Here is a 25980-nt window from a genome sequence, read left to right as displayed (position 1 = left end):
CCTGTATCACACAGGGGCCACCCAGTTCCTCTGGAGGGCCAACAACAGGGCAGAGAGGCCAAGGCCTTCCCCTGAGAGGAACCTCAGAAGAGCCCTGCTGGATCAGATCAGGGAGGGTCCATCTAGTCCAGCCTCCTGCCTCACACAGAGGCCAGCCAGTTCCTCTGGAGGGCCAGCAACAGGGCAGAGAGGCCGAGGCCTTCCCCTGAGAAGAACCTCAGAAGAGCCCTGCTGGATCAGACCAGGGAGGGTCCATCTAGTCCAGCCTCCTGCCTCACACAGAGGCCAGCCAGTTCCTCTGGAGGGCCAGCAACAGGGCAGAGAGGCCGAGGCCTTCCCCTGAGAAGAACATCAGAAGAGCCCTGCTGGATCAGACCAGGAGGGTCCATCTAGTCCAGCCTCCTGCCTCACACAGTGGCCAATCAGTTCCTCCGTAGGGTTCACAACAGGGCAGAGAGGCTGAGGCCTTCCCTGGATGTTGCCTCCCGGCTCTGGGATTCAGAGGTTGACTGCTTCTGAACATGGATGTTCCCTGTAGTCACCACGGCTAGTAACCACTGACAGACCACTCCTCCATCAGTCTTTCTAACCCCCTTTTAAAGCTATCTGTGCCTGCCGCCATCACTACATCCTCTGGCTCTGGATGTGTTCTCTACAGCAATACTTTCTGCTAACCATTATCCTGACCTCTCTTCTCTTGTGCTATCACTATCCGAACACAGGTTGTCTGTTCCTATGGCCATGATTCGCTCTCCTTTGCATATGATGTCCAGGTTTCAGCTAGCGGTAAGTGGGTGTAACATTAAGCCGTATTGCTGCTGCCCCAATAGATCTTCCATTTTCTGGTGGTGGCTGCAGTGCTGAGTTTGGACATGAGGAGGTTGGTTCCAATCCCCAGTCGAGTCATGAACTGATTGCGGGGGGGGGGGGGGGTTAACTTGGCCAACCACAGTCTACACTGCTTCACAGGATCGTTGTGATAATCCATGGCTGATCTTAAGCTGATTTGGTGGCAATCAAACTAACTTTAGCCCAACTACGCTAGCTGTGTGACGCCCCAGGGCCTCATTTACCTACCTGGCTTCTGAGATGCTTCACCAGGAAGTAATTCCGTGTGTTGTAAAAAGATTTGGGGAGCGATTTCTTTTAGGAGGTTCTTGTGGCAGACTGTTGTGCTGCAGCTCCGGGGCTGCATCTGCCCCTCCCCCCAAGGCCGAGGTTCTAAAACTGGTTGTTATGCTTTGGTTCTAGAATGCTGCTTCCGGAAGGTCCCTTCCATCCCTCGTCACTGTGGAAACTCCTCCATCTGAAGAGCAACAAGGAACCTCCGGCCTCGCCATTCCCTTTCTTTGGCCAGTGGCGGCCAAACCGAAAGATGCGAACGGTGTCGTGCTCAGAGCCCCTCGCTTAGAGCCCCCCCTCCGTCCTGGAGCGGATGTGTTTACCTGGACTCCGGTTCAGTTGGCGCTCCCCCCGGCTCTGGTGCGGAGACTGCTCTTTTGCCCACCTCTGCAGGGCCGTTGTTCTGCCCTCTCCTGAGCGCCGTCTGTGCCATGAAGAGCTTCTCCAAGCGTGAGGCTGACCGGAGAATGTTCCTGGAGCAGGTTCGGGAGAGCAAGGAGAACGGCTACCTCCTCTCTTCCAAGAAGATCGGCTCGGGGGCTTTCTCTAAAGTCTACCTGGGTTACGCCACCCAAGAAAAGCTGATGCAGAATTACAAGCTGGCCTCAGACCTCCGCAGCAAGAGGCACTCCATGGTGAGCACCCGGCGGGTGGGGAGGGCTCTGCTCAAAGGGGGGGGGGAAGTCTCGGCAGCAGAGGCGAGCTCCAGGGATGGGTTGCACCGAGCAGAAGAGTCTTGCGATAGATTTCTGGCTCCCAAATTCAGCAGGAAGGCACCCAAGCTATGTTTCCAAATTGTCCCATATTGATGCAAGCTTGTCAAACCAGAAGCAGCAATAGCCTCGCGTCCTTCGTTCGGGAAGGTTGTAAACTTTCTTAAACAACGTGGTGGCTCCCTCTCCTTGCACAGCCTCTTACCCACCCTCCTCTTCATCAGTCTGACCCTCTGTCTGGCTTCCTGTGGGTATCTCCTCCCAAAGGGCCAAATTACAAGTGCCAGTGGCCACAGGTCCATCCATGGCCACCAGCACCATTTCTGAAGCATTTGTAGTTCTCTGAAGTTGCTGAAGGCCCTGATTGGGACCAGGTGCAGATCAGTGCAGGAACAGGAACTCCTGGGACTGCTGGGGCCTCATTTTGAAAGAACGACAAATGCTTCTAAATAGCAATGGCGACAGGGTAAGACTCGTGGCTGCCTGTCACTTGCAGGTTGGGGAGGGACGGTGGCTCAGTGGCAGAGTATCCGCTTGGTAAGCAGAAGGTCCCAGGTTCAATCCCCGGGATCCCCAACTAAAAAGGGTCCAGGCAAATAGGTGTGAAAAGCCTCAGCTGGAGACCCTGGAGAGCCGCTGCCAGTCTGAGGAGACAAGACTGACTTTGATGGACCGAGGGGGGTCTGATTCAGTATGAGGCAGCTTCATATGTTCAATCCTTTTGGGAGGGATGGTGCTCAGTGGTAGAGCAGAAGGTCCCAGGTTCAATCCGTGGCATCTCCAACTGAAAAGGGTCCAGGCAAATAGGTGAGAAAATCCTCAGCTTGAGACCCTGGAGAGCCTGAGTAGACAAGACTGACTTTGATGGACCAAGGAGGGTCTGATTCAGTAGAAGGCAGCTTCATATGTTCAACAAGACTGCCTTCTTTAACAAAACAGCTTCTCAGGTGATAGGATCACCATCTTCAAGGACTTGAAGGGCTGTCATCTAGAGAATGGTGTGGAATTGTTTTCTGTGGCCCTGAAAGGTAGGACCAGAACCAAAGGGTTGAAATTAAATCAAAAGAGTTTCCAGCTCAACATTAGGAAGAACTTCCTGACTGTTAGAGCGATTTCTAATGGAACAGGCTTCCTCCTTGGGAGGTGGTGAACTCTCCTTCCTTGAAGGTTTTTAAACAGAGGCTAGATGGCCATCTGACAGCAATGAGGATCCTGTGAATTTAGGGGGAGGTGTTTGTGAGTTTCCTGCATTGTGCAGAGGGTTGGACTAGATGACCCTGGAGGTCCCTTCCAGCTCTATGATTCTATTCTCACTTTATCTTTTCCCCAACTGCCACCTGACACTCCGTTAGCTCAAGCATTCAGTTTTTTTCATGTCTGTCATAGGCAGAGGACCAGCTTTCTGTAAAGACAAGGACAGTTCCATATTTTATGTACAGGATGTTTTGTACACAACAGACATTACACACACATTAAGTGGTAGTGAATAGTTATGTAGTGGCAGACCTCCAAAACCAAAGTTATCTAATATGGCTGATTTATCTGGCACAGTGTAGCAAGCGTTGTAACTTTCCAGAGTAGATCTGCACCTTGTAATTGTAGTGATCCCCCCCCCCCCCTGCAGTTTCAGACACCAGGGTTTGAGCTGGGGACTGAGAACGAGGGGCTGAGAAGTTTGCAAGCAAGCAGAAACAGCCGGCATGATCTCTGCTGCTCTGCAGAGGGCCAGTCCTGTACTCTTCAGCCCAGCCGCTTCAGGGAGCTGGAGGACCAGTGGAGTCCCTTCTGGCCTTACCTGTCTCTGCTCCAACTCCTCAGTCTCAGGAACTCATGACTTAATGCAGGTTGAGTTGCTGGGCACTGGCTGCCTGCTAAACCACAAACCAGTTGTGATATAGATTTAGAAGCTGCAGTAAAAGAGGCCAGATCTGGGCAATATGTGATGTCATGGGAATCTGGATGTTGTTGAGTTGTCGGTTTATAAAATGTTTTTATTATATTTCATTGTTTTGTCATATGTTGTACTCTGCCCTGAACCCTACAGGGAATGGGCAGAATAGAAATTTACTAAAATGAATAAATAAGATCACACAGTGACCCTCCTCCAAATGCTGCCTCAGGGAACTTTCCTCTGCTGAATTGTGGTCTCTGGGTAGAGTGAACCTTGATCATACAATCCTAGAGTTGGAAGGGACCTCTAGGGTCATCTAGTCCAACCCCCTGCACAATGCAGGAAACTCACAAACACCTCCCCCTAAATTCACAGGATCTGCATTGCTGTCAGATGGCCATCCAGCCTCTGCTTAAAAACCTCCGAGGAAGGAGAGCCCACCACCTCCCGAGAAAGCCTGTTCCACTGGGGAACCTGTCATAGAATCATATGGAAGGGACCTCCAGGGCCATCTAGTCCAACCCCCTGCACAATGCAGGAAACTCACAAACCCCTCCCCCTAAATTCACAGGATCTGCATTGTTGTCAGATGGCCATCTAGCCTCTGTTGAAAAACCTCCAAGGAAGGAGAGCCCACCACCTCCCAAGGAGGAAGCCTGTTCCACTGAGGAACCTCTCTAACCTCACAAACCCCTCCCCCTAAATTCACAGGATATGCATTGCTGTCAGATGGCCACCTAGCCTCTGTTGAAAAAGCTCCAAGGAAGGAGAGCCCACCATCTCCCAAGGTGGAAGCCTGTTCCACTGAGGAACCTCTCTAAACTCACAAACCCCTCCCCCTAAATTCACAGGATCCTCATTGCTGCCAGATGGCCATCTAGCCTCTGCTTAAAAACGTCCGAGGAAGGAGAGCCCACCACCTCCCGAGAAAGCCTGTTCCACTGGGGAACCTGTCATAGAATCATATGGAAGGGACCTCCAGGGCCATCTAGTCCAACCCCCTGCACAATGCAGGAAACTCACAAACCCTTCCCCCTAAATTCACAGGATCTGCATTGCTGTCAGATGGCCATCTAGCCTCTGTTGAAAAAGCTCCAAGGAAGGAGAGCCCACCACCTCCCAAGGAGGAAGCCTGTTCCACTGAGGAACCTCTCTAACCTCACCAACCCCTCCCCCTAAATTCACAGGATATGCATTGCTGTCAGATGGCCATCTAGCCTCTGCTTAAAAACCTCCAAGGAAGGAGAGCCCACCACCTCCCAAGGAGGAAGCCTGTTCCACTGAGGAACCGCTCTAAACTCACAAACCCCTCCCCCTAAATTCACAGGATCCTCATTGCTGCCAGATGGCCATCTAGCCTCTGCTTAAAAACCTCCAAGGAAGGAGAGCCCACCACCTCCCAAGGAGGAAGCCTGTTCCACTGAGGAACCGCTCTAAACTCACAAACCCCTCCCCCTAAATTCACAGGATCCTCATTGCTGCCAGATGGCCATCTAGCCTCTGCTTAAAAACCTCCAAGGAAGGAGAGCCCACCACCTCCCAAGGAGGAAGCCTGTTCCACTGAGGAACCGCTCTAAACTCACAAACCCCTCCCCCTAAATTCACAGGATCCTCATTGCTGCCAGATGGCCATCTAGCCTCTGCTTAAAAACCTCCAAGGAAGGAGAGCCCACCACCTCCCAAGGAGGAAGCCTGTTCTACTGATGCCCAAGAAAGGAGCTTCATCAAAATGTGGATTGGGATTATAATCCACTTGACCCCCGTTTCCACAGCTCTTGTGACTTGGGGTCTGATGTAAATGCAAGGCAAAAGAACTCCCCCCAGGTAGCTCCTTTGCCCAGGAGGCAGGCCCCTTTCAGTGAGATGATGTGGGAGGCCACGGCCCAGCGAAGTCCTCTAAGCATTGCCAGAATTATGGCTTAATCAAGCTGCAGAGAGGCTTTGAAGAGGTGGGACTTCAAGAGAACTCTTTGCACTTCTTGCATTTGAAAGCTATGAGTAATGAAGGCCTTGATTCACTGGAGCGGGTGGCCTGAACTGCCGATCTCCCCAGACCCCCCCCCTTCCTCGCCATCCCCTTGGGGGGAAGTTGGCCATGAAGACAAGGCAATCTGAGTTATGGTATGAGCTGCTTGGATTATGAAATGCAGGAACTGTCCAAGGTGCTGAAACCAGCACTCTTCCCCCGCAAAGAGCCAAACTAAAGAGCAGCCCTTGTTCCTCTGCTGGACCATCTTGTGCTCCTTAAAAACTTGAGCCTGCTTCAGCAAAGCCCAACCCTCATACTTTCCCTGGGGGGACAGGAACAGCTCTAAAGCAGCCCCATGCACTGATGGCTTTCCCAAGCACCTAGGACTTAAGTCTTGGTGATGTCTGTGCTTTTAGCTGGCAGAGATCTAGCACTGGGTGGACTCACTCCTTGGCAAGAACGTGACAAGGATCCTGATAGACACAATGCCAGCTGCCCTCATTGTTAAAGGGCAAACCCGCAGGCAGAGACCTGGCACCAGCAGTTATCGCCACAGTTTTGGTGGCTTTATCACGACAGCTCTGTGGGAAGGATAGGAAAAAGAATTCCAGCCCAGCCATCTCCTACCCACTGCTCTCTAAGCAGGAGAGCTCTCTCAGCCCCACTTCCCTCACAGGGGGTCTGTTGAAGGGAGGGGAAGTGATTTGCTCCATAGGTGTTGTCACGCAGCTGGGCCTAGCAGGGCCTTCTATTGGCTGCCACCACTCTGGTAAGGGTCTGTATGGAGGGTCCAGAGTACCCAACCACCCTTGTCTTCCTTATTAAGAAATATCTCTTCACTGTGACCAAGAAGATGTGCGGACCCAAGGAGTATAACAACCATTTATTTACAATGCTCAGATAATAAGGTGACAAAGATTTAGTGCTAAAGGGAATATGAGAACAGTAAAGATTGGTGCAAAGAAAGCGTTTAACTACACAGTCCCTACTCTACTAACCACCAGTCATGCCTTGCCTTCGATGAGGGCTCTTTCCCCTCTGCAAGTTCTCTAGGTACAGCCTGCCTCCAGCTCAGCCTTCCAGGAAAAGAACACCCCTTGCCTGGGCTTGGCCCTTGTACGTTCTTCTCCCAGGCTCCACTCCTCTGTGGCTGGTTTCCCTCCAAAACCTGGCCACCCAATCAGAGGGACAGAAGGGATCCTGGGAAATGTAGGTTCTTTTGTAACTCCTAGGCAGGCCTCACTAGGCCCAACATCACGACAGGTGTAGTAACCCAAAACAGGCAAAGGTGGAAATGGTGAGACAGTTACCTGACTGCTGCTCCAGATGCCCAGTTACCTGGGAGGGCTGTGTATATCGGTCGCATTTGTCCCTGTTTAGTTTCTCCAGGAGACAGACTCACTGTACAACCAGGAGGGGGGGACAAATTCACCCTCTGCAGTAAAGACTGACCCACAGACAAGGACCGGGGTCTGCATTTGTCCTGAGCGCTCTCTGTTGATGCCTCCTGAATTCCAACCCACCCACCCCCAGCATTTGTTGCAGTGGTTTCAACCATCTTTGTTCCCAGGGCCAGTTTGGTGTTGTGGTTAAGTGTGCGGTCTCTTATCTGGGAGAACCGGGTTTGATTCCCCACTCCTCCACTTGTAGAATGATTAAAGGGCTGGAGCACTTTCCCTATGAAGAAAGGTTGAAACGCTTGGGACTCTTTAGCTTGGAGAAACGTCGACTGCGGGGTGACATGATAGAGGTTTACAAGATAATGCATGGGATGGAGAAAGTAGAGAAAGAAGTACTTTTCTCCCTTTCTCACAATACAAGAACTCGTGGGCATTCGATGAAATTGCTGAGCAGACAGGTTAAAACGGATAAAAGGAAGTACTTCTTCACCCAAAGGGTGATTAACATGTGGAATTCACTGCCACAGGAGGTGGTGGCGGCCACAAGTATAACCACCTTCAAGAAGGGTTTAGATAAAAATATGGAGCACAGGTCCATCAGTGGCTATTAGCCACAGTGTATGTGTGTATATAAAATTTTTTGCCACTGTGTGACACAGAGTGTTGGACTTGATGGGCCGTTGGCCTGATCCAACATGGCTTCTCTTATGTTCTTATGTAGCTGCTGGAATGGCCTTGGGTCAGCCATAGCTCTGGCAGAGGTTGTCCTTGAAAGGGCAGCTGCTGTGAGAGCCCTCTCCAGCCCCACCCACCTCACAGGGTGTCTGTTGTGGGGGAGGAAGGTAAAGGAGATTGTGAGCCGCTCTGAGACTCTTCTGAGTGGAGGGCGGGATATAAATCCAATATCTTCTTCTTCTTCAGGGCTTGGGATGGTACATTCCACTCTCACAGACCCCACAGGAGTGTGGGGGGTGCCTGGCTGGGGGAGGGGGAGGCTCGGGAGGGGCCTTGCAGGGGCTCTCTGACTCCTCCATGCTCATCCTCCTCTTCCTGCTTTCAGGTTGCTATAAAGATCATCTCAACGGCAGAAGCTCCTGTAGAATATACCAAAAAGTTCCTTCCAAGAGAAATCTACTCCCTCAATGTTACCTACAAGCACTTAAATGTTGTGAGTCTCTTTTCTGCTCTGGTTGAGGGTGTGGGGGGAGGTGCCGCTGGCATCCAGTCCGGGGCACTGGTTAGAGCTGCACTGGGGTTTTGGGGAGCCCTGAGTTCAGATCCACACACTGTGGGCAACCTTGGGCCAGTCACTCTCTCTGTCTCAGCCTCCGTGACTTCAGTCGGGTGTGGTGAGGACAAAATGGAGGAAGGGAGACTGAGGTTGGCCCAGGGGCCTATTCCTGGCTCTGATGCTGAGCCACAGCCCTTCCTGGCACCGGCTGAAGTGCTGGGGACTCAAGAAGAAATCAGGAGTGTGGGGAGTTGGGGATGTTGGCCCTATCGAATGGCTCAGCTAGATAGTTCTGGACTGTCAGATGGCCATCTAGCCTCTGTTTAAAAACCTCCAAAGGAGGAGAGCCCACCACCTCCCGAGGAGGAAGCCTGTTCCACTGAGGACACGTTCTGTCAGGAAGTTCTTCCTAATGTTTAGTGGAAAACTCTTCTGATTTAATTCAACTCCTTGGTTCTGGCCCGACCTTCTGAGATAACAGAAAACAAGATGGTGATCATATCACCTCACAGGCTAAACATCCCCAGCGCCTTCAACCTTTCCTCACAGGACCTGGTCTCCAGACCCCTCAGCATCTCTGTTGCCCTCCTCTGGACACTTTCCAGCTTGTCTAGTTAACGTCTCAAATTGTGGTGCCCAAAACTGAGCACTAGGTGAGGTCTAACCAGGGCAGAGTAAAGTGATACCATCACTTTGTGTGATCTGGACACTATATTTCTGTTGATACAGCCCAAGACTGCATTCGCTTTTTAGCTACAGCATCACATTGCTGGCTTAAGTTCAGTGTATGGTCCACTATGACCCCTAGTCCTTTTTGCACAGACTGCTGCTCCTGAGTCTTCAAGACCTCATATGTGCTGAAAGGACTGTTTGTGGCCCTGTGCTCAGGAAGTGCTGCATGAACTCAGTGATCCCATACTCAAATAGCTATAGCAGGGATGTCAAAACACAGCTTGGGGACGAAATCAGGCCCCCAAAGGGCTTCTGGCTGCCGTCTGCTTCCTTCTCCATCTCTCTTGCTTCTGGCTGCCGTCTGCTTCCTTCTCCATCTCTCTTGCTTCCTTCTGCATCACAGCTTACTTTGCCAGACTTGCTCAACTGCTCAGGAGCTACAGAGCAAAGCCTCTTATTTTCTCCGTTGGTTAAGGCTCCTCCCTTGGCGAGGAAGGGGGGAGGGGTAGCTTGCTTTGCCAGGCTGTCTCAATTGCACAGCGCAGCTACTGAGCCAAGCCTCTTTCCTTCTATTGCTTGAGACTCCCCCCTCAGTCCCCTTGGGAAAGAAGGAAAACTTTGCCCAGCTCCCTAGATTCCATGGGAGAGATACAAAGAAATCACCTTTAAGACCAGTGAGTGCTAATATTTTAAGCATGTTTTAAGTTTTTTAAAAATCTTTGTGTTTGTCTGTGTTCTTTATAAAGGTTTGTATCTCCACTACCTGGCATTACTTTTTGTGATGCTCGTGGCCCAGCCAGACGAGGTCACATTTATGTTGGATCCGGCCCTCATAACAAATGAGTTTGACACCCTGAACTATAGCAACACAGCTATAGCTATTCCCTGACAGCACCAGCAATCTCACTGCACTAATGTAATGGAAATTAGAAACTTGCCATCTTGGACTTTTAATATGTATGGAAATGTTTTATTATATACTTTATTTTTAAAATGATACGTTTAATTGCTAACGTTTTAAAACTGTTGTTAGCTGCCCTGAGCCTGTCAGGGGAGGGCGGGATATAAATCTGTTAAATAAAATAAATCAATAAAGCAGGAGAAGAAGCAAAGAGCCAAGCAGCTTGCCGTCTATGGGCTGTTTGAAAGCAAGTGGAGCCCTTCAGGACTAGACCACGGGCGGGGGGGGGGGGGGGGGTTGACAAGCGCCAGCCCTCTGGCCCCCATCTTAGGAAACTTTGGTTCCTTCGCAGATTCAGCTCTACGAGATGTACCGGAACAGCAAGCGCACCTACCTCGTCCTGGAGCTGGCCTCCAGGGGAGACCTCCTGGAGCACATCAACGCCACCTCTGACAGGAGGGAGTTCCCCGGGCTGGAGGAAGAGGAGGCACGGAGGCTCTTCCGCCAGATCGTCAGCGCTGTGGCACACTGCCACAATGTTGGCATCGTCCACAGGTGAGAGCAACAGCTGGGTGGGAGAGGGGGGAAGGCACAGCTGGGGTTGGGGCTCAGGAACTCCTCCAAGACCAAAAACAGCAGGGCGCCACTGTGCTCCAGTGCCCTCTCTGAGGTAGCCAGCTGGAGCTGGGGCAGAGACAGAAACACCTGCTCACCCAGGACCCCCCCCCCCCCCCGCATGGTGTCTGGAAGATCAATGCCACACACACAGATGTGCTTTTGCTCCCTGAGCCTTGAACCTGCCAAGACAAACAACCACCTGGTCCTTTCACTCTCTTGACACTTGTATCCTTTCTTCATAGGGAAAGTATTCCAACCCTTTAATCATTCTAGTTGCCCTTTTCTGCACTTTTCCCAGTGCTATGCTATCTTTTTCAAGGACAACTCTGCAAGAGTTATGGCTGACCCAAGGCCATTCCAGCAGCTGCAAGTGGAGGAGTGGGGAATCAAACCTGGTTCTCCCAGATAAGAGAGCTATGGCTGACCAAAGGCCATTCCAGCAGCTGCAAGTGGAGGAGTGGGGGAATCAAACCCGGTTCTCCCAGATAAGAGAGCTCTGGCTGACCCAAGGCCATTCCAGCAGCTGCAAGTGGAGGAGTGGGGAATCAAACCCGGTTCTCCCAGATAAGAGAGCTATGGCTGACCCAAGGCCATTCCAGCAGCTGCAAGTGGAGGAGTGGGGAATCAAACCCGGTTCTCCCAGATAAGAGAGCTCTGGCTGACCCAAGGCCATTCCAGCAGCTGCAAGTGGAGGAGTGGGGAATCAAACCCGGTTCTCCCAGATAAGAGAGCTCTGGCTGACCCAAGGCCATTCCAGCAGCTGCAAGTGGAGGAGTGGGGAATCAAACCCGGTTCTCCCAGATAAGAGAGCTCTGGCTGACCCAAGGCCATTCCAGCAGCTGCAAGTAGAGGAGTGCGGAATCAAACCCGGTTCTCCCAGATAAGAGAGCTATGCCTGACCCAAGGCCATTCCAGCAGCTGCAAGAGGAGGAGTGGGGAATCAAACCCGGTTCTCCCAGATAAGAGTCCGCACACTTCACCACTATACTGCCACCATTGCTTAAAGGGCCACAGGGGTGAAAACTGAGAGGTTGGGGGGCACCGCTTTCCTCCCCTGGGGAGCCCTTTAAATTGTGTGGGAGGGGCAGCAGCTGCTCCTGGGTTCCCCCCTTCATGGCATTTAAATTGGGGAAGGGAGGGGGTGGCCCGCAGTGATGGCAAGGGGAGGGAGGAGAAGTCAGTGGCCCCTGAGTTGGGGTACTCAACATGAAGTCAGGGGGCAGAGCCCTCACAGGCCCTTCTATAGCTACAGGCCCTGTGGCAGCCTGGAAAATGTGCCGGCTTTTTCTGCAGAATGTCCCAGGGACACCAGCAGCAGCAGTCAGGGGAAGGGGGCTTCCCTGAACAGCTCTGTTCCCCCCTCCCCATCTAGTTCACATGGAACACTCTGGCTGGCGACCTGCCTACCTGCTTGCAGGCGTTGCTCACTCTGCTCCAGCACGGCAGGCTCACTGCAAAGATCCGGATATTCCCATTGCTAAGAATGATGTTCCCACACAAGTTGATGGAGGCACGGCTGCCTCGTGCCATGTGCAGAGATGGGGCTCTGTGGAGCAGAACTTGCTTGCTGCTGGCGTGTGGAGCTGGTGAGAAGCTCCAAGGGGACAAGCGCTTTTCCAAACTTCCAAGCCAAAGTCTTTGTGGGAATTCAGAGAGAGAGAGACCCCCGTGCTCCTTGCCAGTAAATGCTGTTCAAGTCCTTTTGCCGTTTGTGTTTCCCCTAGAGACCTGAAATGTGAGAACATCTTGCTAGATGAACGTGGCTTCATTAAACTAACAGGTAATTTTTGCTCCAGGGAAGGGGAGGGAGGCGACACGCATCACAGCTTTGCATGATATGAAGAAAAGGGGGGCAGAGCCAGCCTCCCCCCAAGCACCAAGAATACAGAGCATCACTTCCCCGGGCATAAGAATATAAGACAAACCCTGTTGGATTAGGCCAATGGCCCCTCCAGTCCAACACTCTGTGTCACACAGTGGCCAAAAAAACCAGGTGCCATCAGGAGGTCCATCAATGGGGCCAGGACACTAGAAGCCCTCCCACTGTTGTTCCTTCCAAGTACCAAGAATACAGAGCATCACTTGCCCCAGACAATACGCTGTGGCTAAAAGCCACTGATGGACCTCTGTTCCAGATGTTGATCCAGTTCTCTCTTGAAGCTGGCTATGCCTGTAGCCACCACCACCTCCTGTGGCAGTGAATTCCACATGCTAATCACCCTTTGGGTGACTTCCTTTTATCAGTTCTAACCCAACTGCTCAGCAATTTCATGCAGTGAGCCTGTATTTTGAGACAGGGAGAAAAGTAGTTCTTTCTTTATCTTCTTTAGCCCATGCATAATCTTGTAAACCTTTATTATGTCACCCCTCAGTCAACATTTCTGCAAATTAAAGAGCCTCAAGCGTTTTATCCTTCCTTCATAGGGAAAGTGTTCCAACCTTTTAATCATTGTAGTTGCCCTTTTCTGCATTTTTTCCAATGCTATACTATCTTTTTCAAGGACAGCTCTGCGACAGCTATGGCTGACCCAAAGCCTTTTTCAGCAGCTGCAAGTGAAGGTGGGGAATCCAACCTGGTTCTCCCAGATAAGAGAGCTCTGGCTGACCCAAGGCCATTCCAGCAGGTGCAAGTGGAGGAGTGGGGAATCAAACCCGGTTCTCCCAAATAAGAGAGCTATGGCTGACTCAAGGCCATTCCAGCAGGTGCAAGTGGAGGAGTGGGGAATCAAACCCGGTTCTCCCAGATAAGAGAGCTCTGGCTGACCCAAGGCCATTCCAGCAGGTGCAAGTGGAGGAGTGGGGAATCAAACCCGGTTCTCCCAAATAAGAGAGCTCTGGCTGACCCAAGGCCATTCCAGCAGGTGCAAGTGGAGGAGTGGGGAATCAAACCCGGTTCTCCCAAATAAGAGAGCTATGGCTGACTCAAGGCCATTCCAGCAGGTGCAAGTGGAGTAGTGGGGAATCAAACCCGGTTCTCCCAGATAAGAGAGCTCTGGCTGACCCAAGGCCATTCCAGCAGGTGAATTTGGGGGAGTGGGGAATCCAACCCGGTTCTCCCAAATAAGAGAGCTCTGGCTGACCCAAGGCCATTCCAGCAGGAGCAAGTGCAGGAGTGGGGAATCAAACCCGGTTCTCACAGAAAAGAGAGCTATGGCTGACCCAAGGCCATTCCAGCAGGAGCAAGTGGAGGAGTGGGGAATCAAACCCGGTTCCCCCAGATAAGAGAGCTCTGGCTGACCCAAGGCCATTCCAGCAGGTGCAAGTGGAGGAGTGGGGAATCAAACCCGGTTCTCCCAGATAAGAGAGCTATGGGTGACCCAAGGCCATTCCAGCAGCTGCAAGTGAGGAGTGGGGAATCACACCCGGTTCTCCCAGATAAGAGAGCTCTGGCTGACCCAAGGCCATTCCAGCAGGTGCAAGTGGAGGAAGGGGGAATCAAGCCCGGTTCTCCCAGATAAGAGAGCTATGGGTGACCCAAGGCCATTCCAGCAGGTGCAAGTGGAGGAGTGGGGAATCCAACCCGGTTCTCCCAGATAAGAGAGCTATGGCTGACCCAAGGCCATTCCAGCAGGTGCAAGTGGAGGAGTGGGGAATCCAACCCGGTTCTCCCAGATAAGAGAGCTATGGCTGACCCAAGGCCATTCCAGCAGCTGCAAGTGGAGGAGTGGGGAATCAAACCCGGTTCCCCCAGATAAGAGAGCTCTGGCTGACCCAAGGCCATTCCAGCAGCTGCAAGTGGAGGAGTGGGGAATCAAACCCGGTTCTCCCAGATAAGAGAGCTATGGGTGACCCAAGGCCATTCCAGCAGCTGCAAGTGAGGAGTGGGGAATCAAACCCGGTTCTCCCAGATAAGAGAGCTCTGGCTGACCCAAGGCCATTCCAGCAGGTGCAAGTGGAGGAGGGGGGAATCAAGCCCGGTTCTCCCAGATAAGAGAGTTATGGGTGACCCAAGGCCATTCCAGCAGCTGCAAGTGAGGAGTGGGGAATCAAACCCAGTTTTCCCAGATAAGAGAGCTCTGGCTGACCCACGGCCATTCCAGCAGGTGCGAGTGAAGGAGTGGGGAATCAAACCCGGTTCTCCCAGATAAGAGAGCTCTGGCTGACCCAAGGCCATTCCAGCAGGTGCAAGTGGAAGAGTGGGGAATCAAACCCGGTTCTCCCAGATAAGAGAGCTCTGGCTGACCCAAGGCCATTCCAGCAGGTGAATTTGGGGGAGTGGGATTTCCAACCCGGTTCTCCCAGATAAGAGAGCTCTGGCTGACCCAAGGCCATTCCAGCAGGTGAATTTGGGGGAGTGGGGAATCCAACCCGGTTCTCCCAGATAAGAGAGCTCTGGCTGACCCAAGGCCATTCCAGCAGCTGCAAGTGGAGGAGTGGGGAATCCAACCCGGTTCTCCCAGATAAGAGAGCTCTGGCTGACCCAAGGCCATTCTAGCAGGTGCATTTGGAGGAGTGGGGAATCCAACCCGGTTCTCCCAGATAAGAGAGCTCTGGCTGACCCAAGGCCATTCCAGCAGGTGCAAATGGAGGAGGGGGGAATCAAACCCGGTTCTCCCAGATAAGAGAGCTCTGGCTGACCCAAGGCCATTCCAGCAGGTGCAAGTGGAGGAGGGGTGAATCAAACCCGGTTCTCCCAGATAAGAGAGCTCTGGCTGACCCAAGGCCATTCCAGCAGGTGCAAGTGGAGGAGTGGGGAATCAAACCCGGCTCTCCCAGATAAGAGAGCTCTGGCTGACCCAAGGCCATTCCAGCAGGTGCAAGTGGAGGAGTGGGGAATCAAACCCGGTTCTCCCAGATAAGAGAGCTCTGGCTGACCCAAGGCCATTCCAGCAGGTGCAAGTGGAGGAGTGGGGAATCAAACCCGGTTCTCCCAGATAAGAGAGCTCTGGCTGACCCAAGGCCATTCCAGCAGGTGAATTTGGGGGAGTGGGGAATCCAACCCGGTTCTCCCAGATAAGAGAGCTCTGGCTGACCCAAGGCCATTCCAGCAGGTGAATTTGGGGGAGTGGGGAATCCAACCCGGTTCTCCCAGATAAGAGAGCTCTGGCTGACCCAAGGCCATTCCAGCAGGTGAATTTGGGGGAGTGGGGAATCCAACCCGGTTCTCCCAGATAAGAGAGCTATGGCTGACCCAAGGCCATTCCAGCAGCTGCAAGTGGAGGAGTGGGGAATCAAACCCGGTTCTCCCAGATAAGAGAGCTCTGGCTGACCCAAGGCCATTCCAGCAGGTGCAAGTGGAGGAGTGGGGAATCAAACCCGGTTCTCCCAGATAAGAGAGCTCTGGCTGACCCAAGACCATTCCAGCAGGTGAATTTGGGGGAGTGGGGAATCCAACCCGGTTCTCCCAGATAAGAGAGCTCTGGCTGACCCAAGGCCATTCCAGCAGGTGAATTTGGGGGAGTGGGGAATCCAACCCGGTTCTCCCAGATAAGAGAGCTATGGCTGACCCAAGGCCATTCCAGCAGCTGCAAGTGGAGGAGTGGGGAATCAAACCCGGTTCTCCCAGATAAGAGAGCTGTGGCTGACCGAAGGCCATTCTAGCAGGTGCATTTGGAGGAGTGGGGAATCCAACCCGGTTCTCCCAGATAAGAGAGCTCTGGCTGACCCAAGGCCATTCCAGCAGGTGCAAGTGGAGGAGGGGGGAATCAAACCCAGTTCTTCCAGATAAGAGAGCTCTGGCTGACCCAAGGCCATTCCAGGAGCTGCAAGTGGAGGAGTGGGGAATCAAACCCGGTTCTCCCAGATAAGAGAGCTATGGCTGACCCAAGGCCATTCCAGCAGCTGCAAGTTGGGAATCCAACCCGGTTCTCCCAGATAAGAGAGCTCTGGCTGACCCAAGGCCATTCCAGCAGGTGCAAATGGAGGAGGGGGGAATCAAACCCGGTTCTCCCAGATAAGAGAGCTCTGGCTGACCCAAGGCCATTCCAGCAGGTGCAAGTGGAGGAGTGGGGAATCCAACCCGGTTCTCCCAGATAAGAGAGCTCTGGCTGACCCAAGGCCATTCCAGCAGGTGCAAGTGGAGGAGTGGGGAATCCAACCCGGTTCTCCCAGATAAGAGAGCTCTGGCTGACCCAAGGCCATTCCAGTAGGTGCAAGTGGAGGAGTGGGGAATCAAACCCGGTTCTCCCAGATAAGAGAGCTACGGCTGACCCAAGGCCATTTCAGCAGGTGCAAGTGGAGGAGTGGGGAATCAAACCCGGTTCTCCCAGATAAGAGAGCTCTGGCTGACCCAAGGCCATTCCAGCAGGTGCAAGTGGAGGAGTGGGGAATCAAACCCGGTTCTCCCAGATAAGAGAGCTCTGGCTGACCCAAGACCATTCCAGCAGGTGAATTTGGGGGAGTGGGGAATCCAACCCGGTTCTCCCAGATAAGAGAGCTCTGGCTGACCCAAGGCCATTCCAGCAGGTGCAAGTGGAGGAGTGGGGAATCAAACCCGGTTCTCCCAGATAAGAGAGCTCTGGCTGACCCAAGGCCATTCCAGCAGGTGCAAGTGGAGGAGTGGGGAATCAAACCCGGTTCTCCCAGATAAGAGAGCTCTGGCTGACCCAAGACCATTCCAGCAGGTGAATTTGGGGGAGTGGGGAATCCAACCCGGTTCTCCCAGATAAGAGAGCTCTGGCTGACCCAAGGCCATTCCAGCAGGTGAATTTGGGGGAGTGGGGAATCCAACCCGGTTCTCCCAGATAAGAGAGCTCTGGCTGACCCAAGGCCATTCCAGCAGGTGCAAGTGGAGGAGTGGGGAATCAAACCCGGCTCTCCCAGATAAGAGAGCTCTGGCTGACCCAAGGCCATTCCAGCAGGTGCAAGTGGAGGAGTGGGGAATCAAACCCGGTTCTCCCAGATAAGAGAGCTCTGGCTTACCCAAGGCCATTCCAGCAGGTGCAAGTGGAGGAGTGGGGAATCAAACCCGGTTCTCCCAGATAAGAGAGCTCTGGCTGATCCAAGGCCATTCCAGGAGCTGCAAGTGGAGGAGTGGGGAATCAAACCCGGTTCTCCCAGATAAGAGAGCTCTGGCTGACCCAAGGCCATTCCAGTAGGTGCGAGTGGAGGAGTGGGGAATCAAACCCGGTTCTCCCAGATAAGAGAGCTACGGCTGACCCAAGGCCATTTCAGCAGGTGCAAGTGGAGGAGTGGGGAATCAAACCCGGTTCTCCCAGATAAGAGAGCTCTTGCTGACCCAAGGCCATTCCAGCAGGTGCAAGTGGAGGAGTGGGGAATCAAACACGGTTCTCCAGATAAGAGAGCTCTGGCTGACCCAAGCCCATTCCAGCAGCTGCAAGTGGAGGAGTTGGGAATCAAACCCGGTTCTCCCAGATAAGAGAGCTCTGGCTGACCCAAGGCCATTCCAGCAGGTGCAAGTGGAGGAGTGGGGAATCAAACCCGGTTCTCCCAGATAAGAGAGCTCTGGCTGACCCAAGGCCATTCCAGCAGGTGCAAGTGGAGGAGGGGGGAATCAAATCCGGTTCTCCCAGATAAGAGAGCTCTGGCTGACCCAAGGCCATTCCAGCAGGTGCAAGTGGAGGAGGGGGGAATCAAATCCGGTTCTCCCAGATAAGAGAGCTCTGGCTGACCCAAGGCCATTCCAGCAGGTGCAAGTGGAGGAGTGGGGAATCAAACCCGGTTCTCCCAGATAAGAGAGCTCTGGCTGACCCAAGGCCATTCCAGCAGGTGCAAGTGGAGGAGTGGGGAATCAAACCCGGTTCTCCCAGATATGAGAGCTCTGGCTGACCCAAGGCCATTCCAGCAGGTGCAAGTGGAGGAGGGGGGAATCAAATCCGGTTCTCCCAGATAAGAGAGCTCTGGCTGACCCAAGGCCATTCCAGCAGGTGCAAGTGGAGGAGTGGGGAATCAAACCCGGTTCTCCCAGATAAGAGAGCTCTGGCTGACCCAAGGCCATTCCAGCAGCTGCAAGTGGAGGAGGGGGGAATCAAATCCGGTTCTCCCAGATAAGAGTTCGCACACTTAAACACTTCTCCAAACTTGCTCTACACGCAAGGGGGATGTTTTCGCAAACTACTCTGACACATAGAGAGTAAGGCAGCATGTCAAGATCCGTCCCCACTGTTATGCCTGTGGTGTGATACGAGCCGCATCTCCTTGACCCCACCTGCCTTCCTTGCAGATTTTGGGTTTGCCAATCGCTATTCCCTGAAGAATTCCCTCATGAGCACTTTCTGCGGCTCCGTGGCCTACACGGCCCCGGAGATCCTCATGAGCAAGAAGTACAATGGGGAGCTGGCTGACCTGTGGAGCCTGTGAGTGTGGGGCAGGCAGGCGGGGGAGGGAGGGGGGCACAGCCCGGGGAGTGAGGGAGCAGCCGAGCTGTTGGGGCTGCAGACTCTTGCCCAAGGCTGGCCAGCAAGCCTTCCTCTGGGTTGGGGCTCGGATGGCCTGGCTGTCCTGGGGCACGTTCAAAGAGGGGGAGGCAGTGGTTGCAGCCGGAGCTGGGCCTGGCCTGAGCCCTCCCTGGTGGCTTTCCTCTCCTGCACAGTGGGGTGATCCTCTATGCCATGGTGACAGGGAAGCTCCCCTTCAAGGAGCGCCAACCACACAAGATGATCCACGTGATCAAACAGGGACTGGCTTTCCGGCAGCCCATCTCACCAGGTACAGTAGCAGACGTGGCCGCGGTATGGGCAGGGCTCCTCTTCTCCCGCCTCTTCCAGCTGGCAGGTCGGATCTGGCTGCCCAATAAGGAGGAGGGATGGGAAGGATACATCTGAGACAGGAGCGAGCTTGGAGAGATACCAGCTGAGCTACAGCCTTGGGCTGATGCCAAATGGGGCCATGGCTCAGTGGTAGAACCTCTGCTCGGCTTGCAGGTCCCTGGTTCAACCCTTAGCAGCACCTCGTTATAAAAGGGACCAGGCAGTAGGTGATGTAAAAAACCTCTTCTGCCTGAGACCCTGGAGAGAGAGCTGCTGCCAGTCTGAGAAGACAAGACCCACTGGGATGGACCAAGGGGCTCATTCCACACAAGGCAACTTCCAGGGTGTTCATGCAGGGCTTTTTTTTTTTTAGCAGGAACGCACAGGAACACAGTTCCTGCTGGCATGTCATCAGGGGGTGTGGCCTAATGTGCAAATGAGTTCCTGTGTGAAACAATGGTGATATCGGGGTGTGGCCTAATTGGCAAATGAGTTCCTGCTGGACTTTTTCTACCAAACTCCCCCTTGTGTTCATGTATTAGCAGTCCCCATTACATGGGGGTGGATGGGCTGTGGCTCTATCAAAAGCTTCTGCTCGACATGCCGAAGGTCCTTGGTTCAATCCCCAGCGGCACCTCCAGTCAAGTGGACCAGGTGGGCTGTGGCTCAGTGGCAGAGCCTCTGCTTGGCACGCGGAAGGTCCCAGATTCAATCCCCCGCATCTCCAGTTAAGAGGACCAGGTGGGCTGCAGCTCAGTGGCAGAGCCTCTGCTTGGCACGCGGAAGGTCCCAGGTTCAATCCCCCGCATCTCCAGTTAAGAGGATCAGGTGGGCTGTGGCTCAGTAGCAGAGCCTCTGCTTGGCATGCGGAAGGTCCCAGGTTCAATCCCCAGTGGCACCTCCAGTTAAGAGGACCAGGAAGCCGGGGATGAGAAAGATCTTCCTCTGCTTCTGACCCCAGAGAGCTGCTGCCAGTCTGAGTAGGCAAGACTGCCTCGGACAGACAGAGGGTCTGATTCAGTGCTTTCAGACGCATGTGCTTTCGTTCTGCTTCCCACCCATGCTCAGAGTCAGGATAAAAAGTTAAAACAGCATGTAAGTCAATAAAGACAGCACCACCGACTCTCAGAGACATTGAAAAAAGCCACATGGGAGCCACACCCACTAAAAAAACCTAGGATGTCATATGAACTCATGAAGAGGAAGGAACAAATAGCCATCCACCAGAGGCCAAAACAAAATGGGACATACTTTGCCTGCTGCCTCAAAACTCATAGAGATGTCAGCAGACAGACATCCTTTGTGGGGTGGGGGGGAGAGTTCCAAATTAGGGTCCAACCATGGGAAAATACCCAATTGGTGAAGGCAGGAGTGGCCAAAGAGGGCCTCTGATTGTGGTTCTAATGGACAGGCAGGTAGGTACAGGAGCAGAGTTGCCCCTCAGCTATTTTGGCCCCAAACCCTTTAAGGCCTGCAAAGACGACGACATTGGGTTTATATTCTGCCCTCCACTCAAGAGTCTCAGAGCAGCTCACAATCTCCTTGATCTCCCTCCCCCACAACAGACACCCTGAGAGGTGGGTGGGGCTGAGAGGACTCTCACAGCAGCTGCCGTTTCTACGACAGAATCTCAGAGTGGCTCACAATCCCCTTTACCTCCCCCCCACAACAGACACCCTGTGAGGTGGGTGGGGCTGAGAGGACTCTCACAGCAGCTTCCCTTTCAAGGCCAACCTCTGCCAGAGCTCTGGCTGACCCAAGGCCATTCCAGCAGGTGCAAGTGGAGGAGTGGGGAATCAAACCTGACTCTCCCAGATAAGAGTCCGCACACTTAACCACTACACCAAACTGGCTCTATAAACACACCCATGCAGTTGCCTCCTACTGAATCAGGCCTTTTTGGTCCATCTGTTCTGCTAACCCAGACTGGCAGCAGCTCTCCAGGGTCTCAGGCGGAGTTCTTTCACATCACCTTCTGCCTGGTCCTTTTTTAAACAGGGCATGCTGAGGATTGAACCTGGGACCTTCTGCATGTCAAGCAGAGACTCTGCCCCTGAGCAGCAGCCCCTCCCCTTAAGAAGCTGGATCCAGCACCAGAACTGGCCAAGAAACAAAGCCCTATAAAGCACCAGCAAAATACATTCACTCCTTGGCAGCACCGCTGCCGCATTCTGGGCCCAGAATTCCTTTGGAGGCCACCCTGACTGCAGTGCCTTGCAGCCCCTCTAGCCCAGACGTAGACCATGGCCGTCCTTGAGTTTCTGGCCCAATCAGCTTTGCCCTGGTTCCTGGCAGAGCAGGGGCGGGTGGAGAATCCCCCTTTGGCAGGTGAAGCCAGGGAAGGAAAGCTGAGCAGCGGTCAAGCCTTCTGTTGCCCAGGGAAGGGAATTCCAGCCTGCTCTTCTTCTCATCCCCTCTTACAGAATGTCAGAACCTCATCGAGGGCTTGCTCCAGCTGAAGCCGGCAGCTCGCCTGGGGCTACAGCAAGTGGCCACCCACCGCTGGATGCTGCCCGCCACCTCTGCCATCTTCCACCGAGTGATGAGCTCCATTGGGGCCCATCCGGAGTGCAGCACAAGCCAGGACAAGTCAATAGCAGCACAAGGTACAGGAGGGGGGGTTGCCCTTGCAAAGCCCCACCTCTCCTGCAAGGAAAGGAGGCCGAGGGAAGGGAAGGGGAGAAGCAGGGCCTCTCTCACCCAGGGAGCCTCAGTGCTCCAGATACCCGCGGGAGTTTGCATAGAGCAGGGGTGGCCAACGGTCGCTCTCCAGATGTTTTTTGCCCACAACTCCCATCAGCCCCAGCCAGCATAGCCATGCTGGCTGGGGCTGATGGGAGTTGTAGGAAAAAAACATCTGGAGAGCGACCGTTGGCCACCCCTGGCATAGCGCACTCAGCCCCTCTGTGCAGCCATTCTCCAATCCCCAAAAAGAATAAAAAATCACTGTGGACAAATAACTATAACAATCCTTGGTGTATATCTCAATTATTAATATTCAATTCACAATTTCCATATATTCACACACACACATATCATCCTATGGATATAAAAGCCCTCTCATCTTTCCAAAACAGAGCTCTCCCATTGGTTGGAGGCGCACTCCATCAATCTTTGGCCCACCAAACCATCAATCAAGAGTACTTGTCTGCTGAGCTGATTCTGTCAGTGAAAGGCAACCAAGCTTGGTTCCGGCAGTTTCTGGCTCTCCGTACTCTCCCATTGGCTGAGCTGCCCATCACACTGCTTTGCAGATGAGAAAGAAACCCTTCCCTTGATTGGCTGAGCAAGGAAGATGGAGGGAAAGAGCCAGAGAAAGCCCTCCCTTGATTGGCTGAGGGAGGAAGGGGAAAAGCCAGAGAAGGTGGGAGGGGTGGGGAATGGATGTCCGTAGCAGCAGACCAGAAACAGTGAGCAAGACAGGGAGGGAAAGTGAGAAAGAGAGATTGAAGTCCTGTGTTTAAGACCAACGTTATCAGAGTGAGCGTTGGTCTGAAAGATATCACTAAAGGCCTCTGAGGGAGACCTCATTGGAGCCAGTCTCTACTCCTCCTATCAATATTCAAATAGGGGATATTGGCTGTCTTATTGCATATACTAATCCATCCTCCACTGTATTTTAATGTCTTCCTTTTTTTTTCTAATGGCAAACTATAATGTATGTTATAACCTCTTGAGAAACCAGGCCCTCTATTTAAACTAACAAAGCCAGAATGTTACCTAGATTTATGGCACTTCGCACCTACAACAGCAGTCTGCTTTTTATCACCCTCCAGTGTTGTTTCAGCCCTGCTTTGTCCTAACACTAACAAACACAGACCCCTATTTGCGATCCTTTTAATCTGCTAAAAACATTCCCATGATTCCACACTGCCCACTTATATTAAGAATTGCTGCTTGCCATTCCCCTTTTGTCTGATGAAGTCTGCTTAAGAGCATACGAAAGCTTACGTTCTGAATAAAACTTAGTTGGTCTTGAAGGTGAAACTTGCCTACGGCTTCCTCCTATCAATAGTCTATCATTCCTACTCAAAGAAGTGGGAGAGCATGGACTGTTGATACGAATTGGATTACTGATTGCTGTACAAAAATATTTATGAATGGTAAGTGCAGTGAATATATGGAAATTGTGAATGGAGTATTTATAATTGAGAGATATACTGATTATTACTATAGTTATTTGTTCATGGTGCTTCTGGATTATTTTTTTGGTTTAATCTCCTTCCCGAGGATCTCTGCTGGTTGGTTAGTTTTCAATCCCAGGCAGCGGTGTTTGGAGCGGGGGGGGGGGGGCAATTTCTTGGGAAAGGGACAAAGTCAGAGGAAGGAGCAAAGAAACAACAAAACACCAGGGGCAGGGCCAGCCTAAGACTGTCTGGCCCCCTAGACAAGGCTAATTTCTGATGCCCCCCCCCACTGATAACATCACCAAGTCATGTGGGGGGATGCCCAATTCGGCACACGCATAAGGCCGGTGCCCTAGGCACCTAGTTTGCCTAGTGGGAGGGCCAGCCCCCTTCCCACCCCACAGTGGCTTTCTTCTCTTCTGCGCAGCCAGCTTGCTCCCCTGGCTGCTGCCCCGGTGCTCAGAGATGGGTGGGATGTGGAGAGGCCTCTGCAGGAAGGACCAGCGCCTACCCACCCTCCAGTCCCTCTAGCAGTGGGAATCGCATGCCATCCAAAAGCCCTACCTGGCAACGATCCTGCCCGCTTCGCTGGCACTCAGGAAGGGTGCCGCGCCAGGGAAGAAATGTTGGCTTGCCCTCTTGAGGCCTTTCGCCTTCAAGGTCTTGATTGATTCAAGGCCTCCCACTGAATCGCCTCCATCCAGACTGAGAACTTTACAACCAGTGGAGGGGCTGCTTGGGACTAATGTAACCCCCGCCCCCCATTTGTCTGTCTGTCACCTTTGCAGCCGAGGCTGGAGGCTCCACGTCGCAGCTCCCAGGCCTGGAGAGCCCCACCAAGAGTGCAGAGGGGGCAGCCAAGGACAGCCAAGTCCTGCCCACCCCGCGGGCCTCCTCTGCCTCCGGCGCCTTCCCCGCCCGGCCGGTGAAGGTGGAGAAGAAGAGTGAGGTGGTGGCTGGCCCCGCCCACTGCATCCTCCAGCTGCCCTCCCCGCGGAAGACGGAGCGGCCCCCGCGCCTCGCCCTCTACCGGCCCAGCCTGCTCACCAGCCTGCAGCCTTTCCACCACCTGCCCAACTTCCGCAAGCCTGGCTCGGCCCTCTCGGCCAGCGCCTACGTGGCCAGCAGGCGGGCAGCCGAGAAGGGCCCAGCCCGGGCAGCGGCGCTGGGGGGTGGCGGCGCCTCCGCCAGCCTCTCCAAGCAGGTCCACTCCCTCTACACCATGACGCCCTGCCCGTGAGCCGGCCGGCCAAGCAGCCCCCTCGCCCTCCCCTGGAGGACGCACGCACGGACGGATGGGGAGGGTGGGTGGGAGCGCCATTAAAGCTTATTCCGAGTCCTGGGCTGCTGCCTGCTGGCCTGTCTGTGCTGACCCACTCGGCCCTCCGGCAGACACGTGGAGCCCAGCAGGAGGAGGAGGCGGAAGCGCCGGCAGTGGGGTCCCTTCAGCCAGCTGCCTCGGCGGCCCCAGCACTGTTATTCTGTTTCGCGATATACATCCGTGTATTCTTGCTCTGCGTGCTGCGTGCCTGTCTCATGCCTCGTTGCCCTGGGCTGCAGAAGGCTGCTCCCCTCCCGGGGCAGGGGGGGGGTGGGATTTCCCGGGGCCACACCCAGCAGGGGGAGGAGCCAGCCTGGCACTCTCCTCCCCCCAAACTTCCCGCCAAGGAAAGCAGTGTTCAACATCCACCCAGGCCCGTAGCTAACCAGGGGCCCACAGGGCACGGCCCTCTGACAATTTGGAGGGGGGGGGGGTGTAGGGCCGCCCCCCTCCAGTGTGGTTTAAATTGCATGGGGGGGGGGGGCTTGCAGGAGTAGCCGGCTCCCCCACCCATGCCATTCCAAGGGCCTGCCCATCAGCTGATCAGGTGGGGAGGGATGGTCCCTGGGCTCTCCAGCTTTCTACACTTGCCCCCAGTGGCCCCCTGCAGCTGCTGTCTCCACCCTCCTCAGGGGCTCAGCTCAAAGTCAAACTTGCAGGTGAAGGGGAAGGGCTGGGGCAGCTCAGGGGCAGAGCCTCTGCTTGGCATGCAGAAGGCCCCCGGCAGTTTTAGTGAAAAGGATCAGGTGGGACGGTGATGTGGGAGACCTCGACAGAAGACCCTGGAGAGCTGCTGCCCATCTGGGTAGACTGAAGGTCTGGTTGGCACAAGGCAGCTTCAGGTGTTTGTGCCACACACCCCAATCGCTTCCTGGCCTCATCACGGGGGCTGCCTTCCATGTCCACTGGCTGGCCAAGATCCAATGACCAGCACAGGCCCAAGGGCGCACGGCGCTCCAGGCAGGCTCCCCTGCCACCACCTCCCCTCTGCAGCGCTCTGTCGCCCCCCTCCATTGCCCCCATCAGAACGCACCGCCCCCGCCCCCTCCCTTTCCATCCCATCCCTTCTGTTCCCCCTCCGACATGATCAGAGCATGCCATGCCTCAGCCCCCCTGGCTGTAATGTGACATGCATCTTATCCTTCTTCGAAGGTGGCGCTGGAGGACGCTTCTCCTCCCTCTTTTCCGGGAAGGGACGGGTGACGTAGGCAAAGCAGGCTAACCAGGTGCTTGCCTAGGGCACCTGGAGGAGGGGGGAGGCCAATTCAGCACCCCTATCCCCCCAGCGCCCTAGGCAAGTGCCTAGTTTGCCTAGTGGGCGAACCGGCCCTGCCAACAACCACCTCCCTTCCTGGGAGCTGGAGCCT

General features: G+C 54.0%; 1 protein-coding gene across 1 annotated transcript; it reads left to right on the top strand.

The window, feature by feature from the left end:
• The first annotated feature begins 1204 nt into the window (after nucleotides 1-1204).
• LOC132574665 (testis-specific serine/threonine-protein kinase 5-like) lies at nucleotides 1205-24532 on the top strand. The gene is made up of 8 exons (XM_060242902.1): nucleotides 1205-1757; nucleotides 8156-8263; nucleotides 10252-10454; nucleotides 12242-12297; nucleotides 18640-18772; nucleotides 19009-19124; nucleotides 21589-21771; nucleotides 24081-24532. The coding sequence occupies exons 1-8, from the start codon at nucleotides 1554-1556 to the stop codon at nucleotides 24530-24532; spliced, it is 1455 nt and encodes a 484-aa protein (XP_060098885.1). The 5' UTR covers nucleotides 1205-1553.
• The last annotated feature ends 1448 nt before the right edge of the window (nucleotides 24533-25980 follow it).

Source organism: Heteronotia binoei, chromosome 7 (assembly GCF_032191835.1).
Source record: "Heteronotia binoei isolate CCM8104 ecotype False Entrance Well chromosome 7, APGP_CSIRO_Hbin_v1, whole genome shotgun sequence".
Lineage (NCBI taxonomy): Eukaryota > Metazoa > Chordata > Lepidosauria > Squamata > Gekkonidae > Heteronotia > Heteronotia binoei.
The sequence above is the reverse complement of the archived record's forward strand: the minus strand, read 5'-3'. Positions and strand labels throughout refer to the sequence as shown.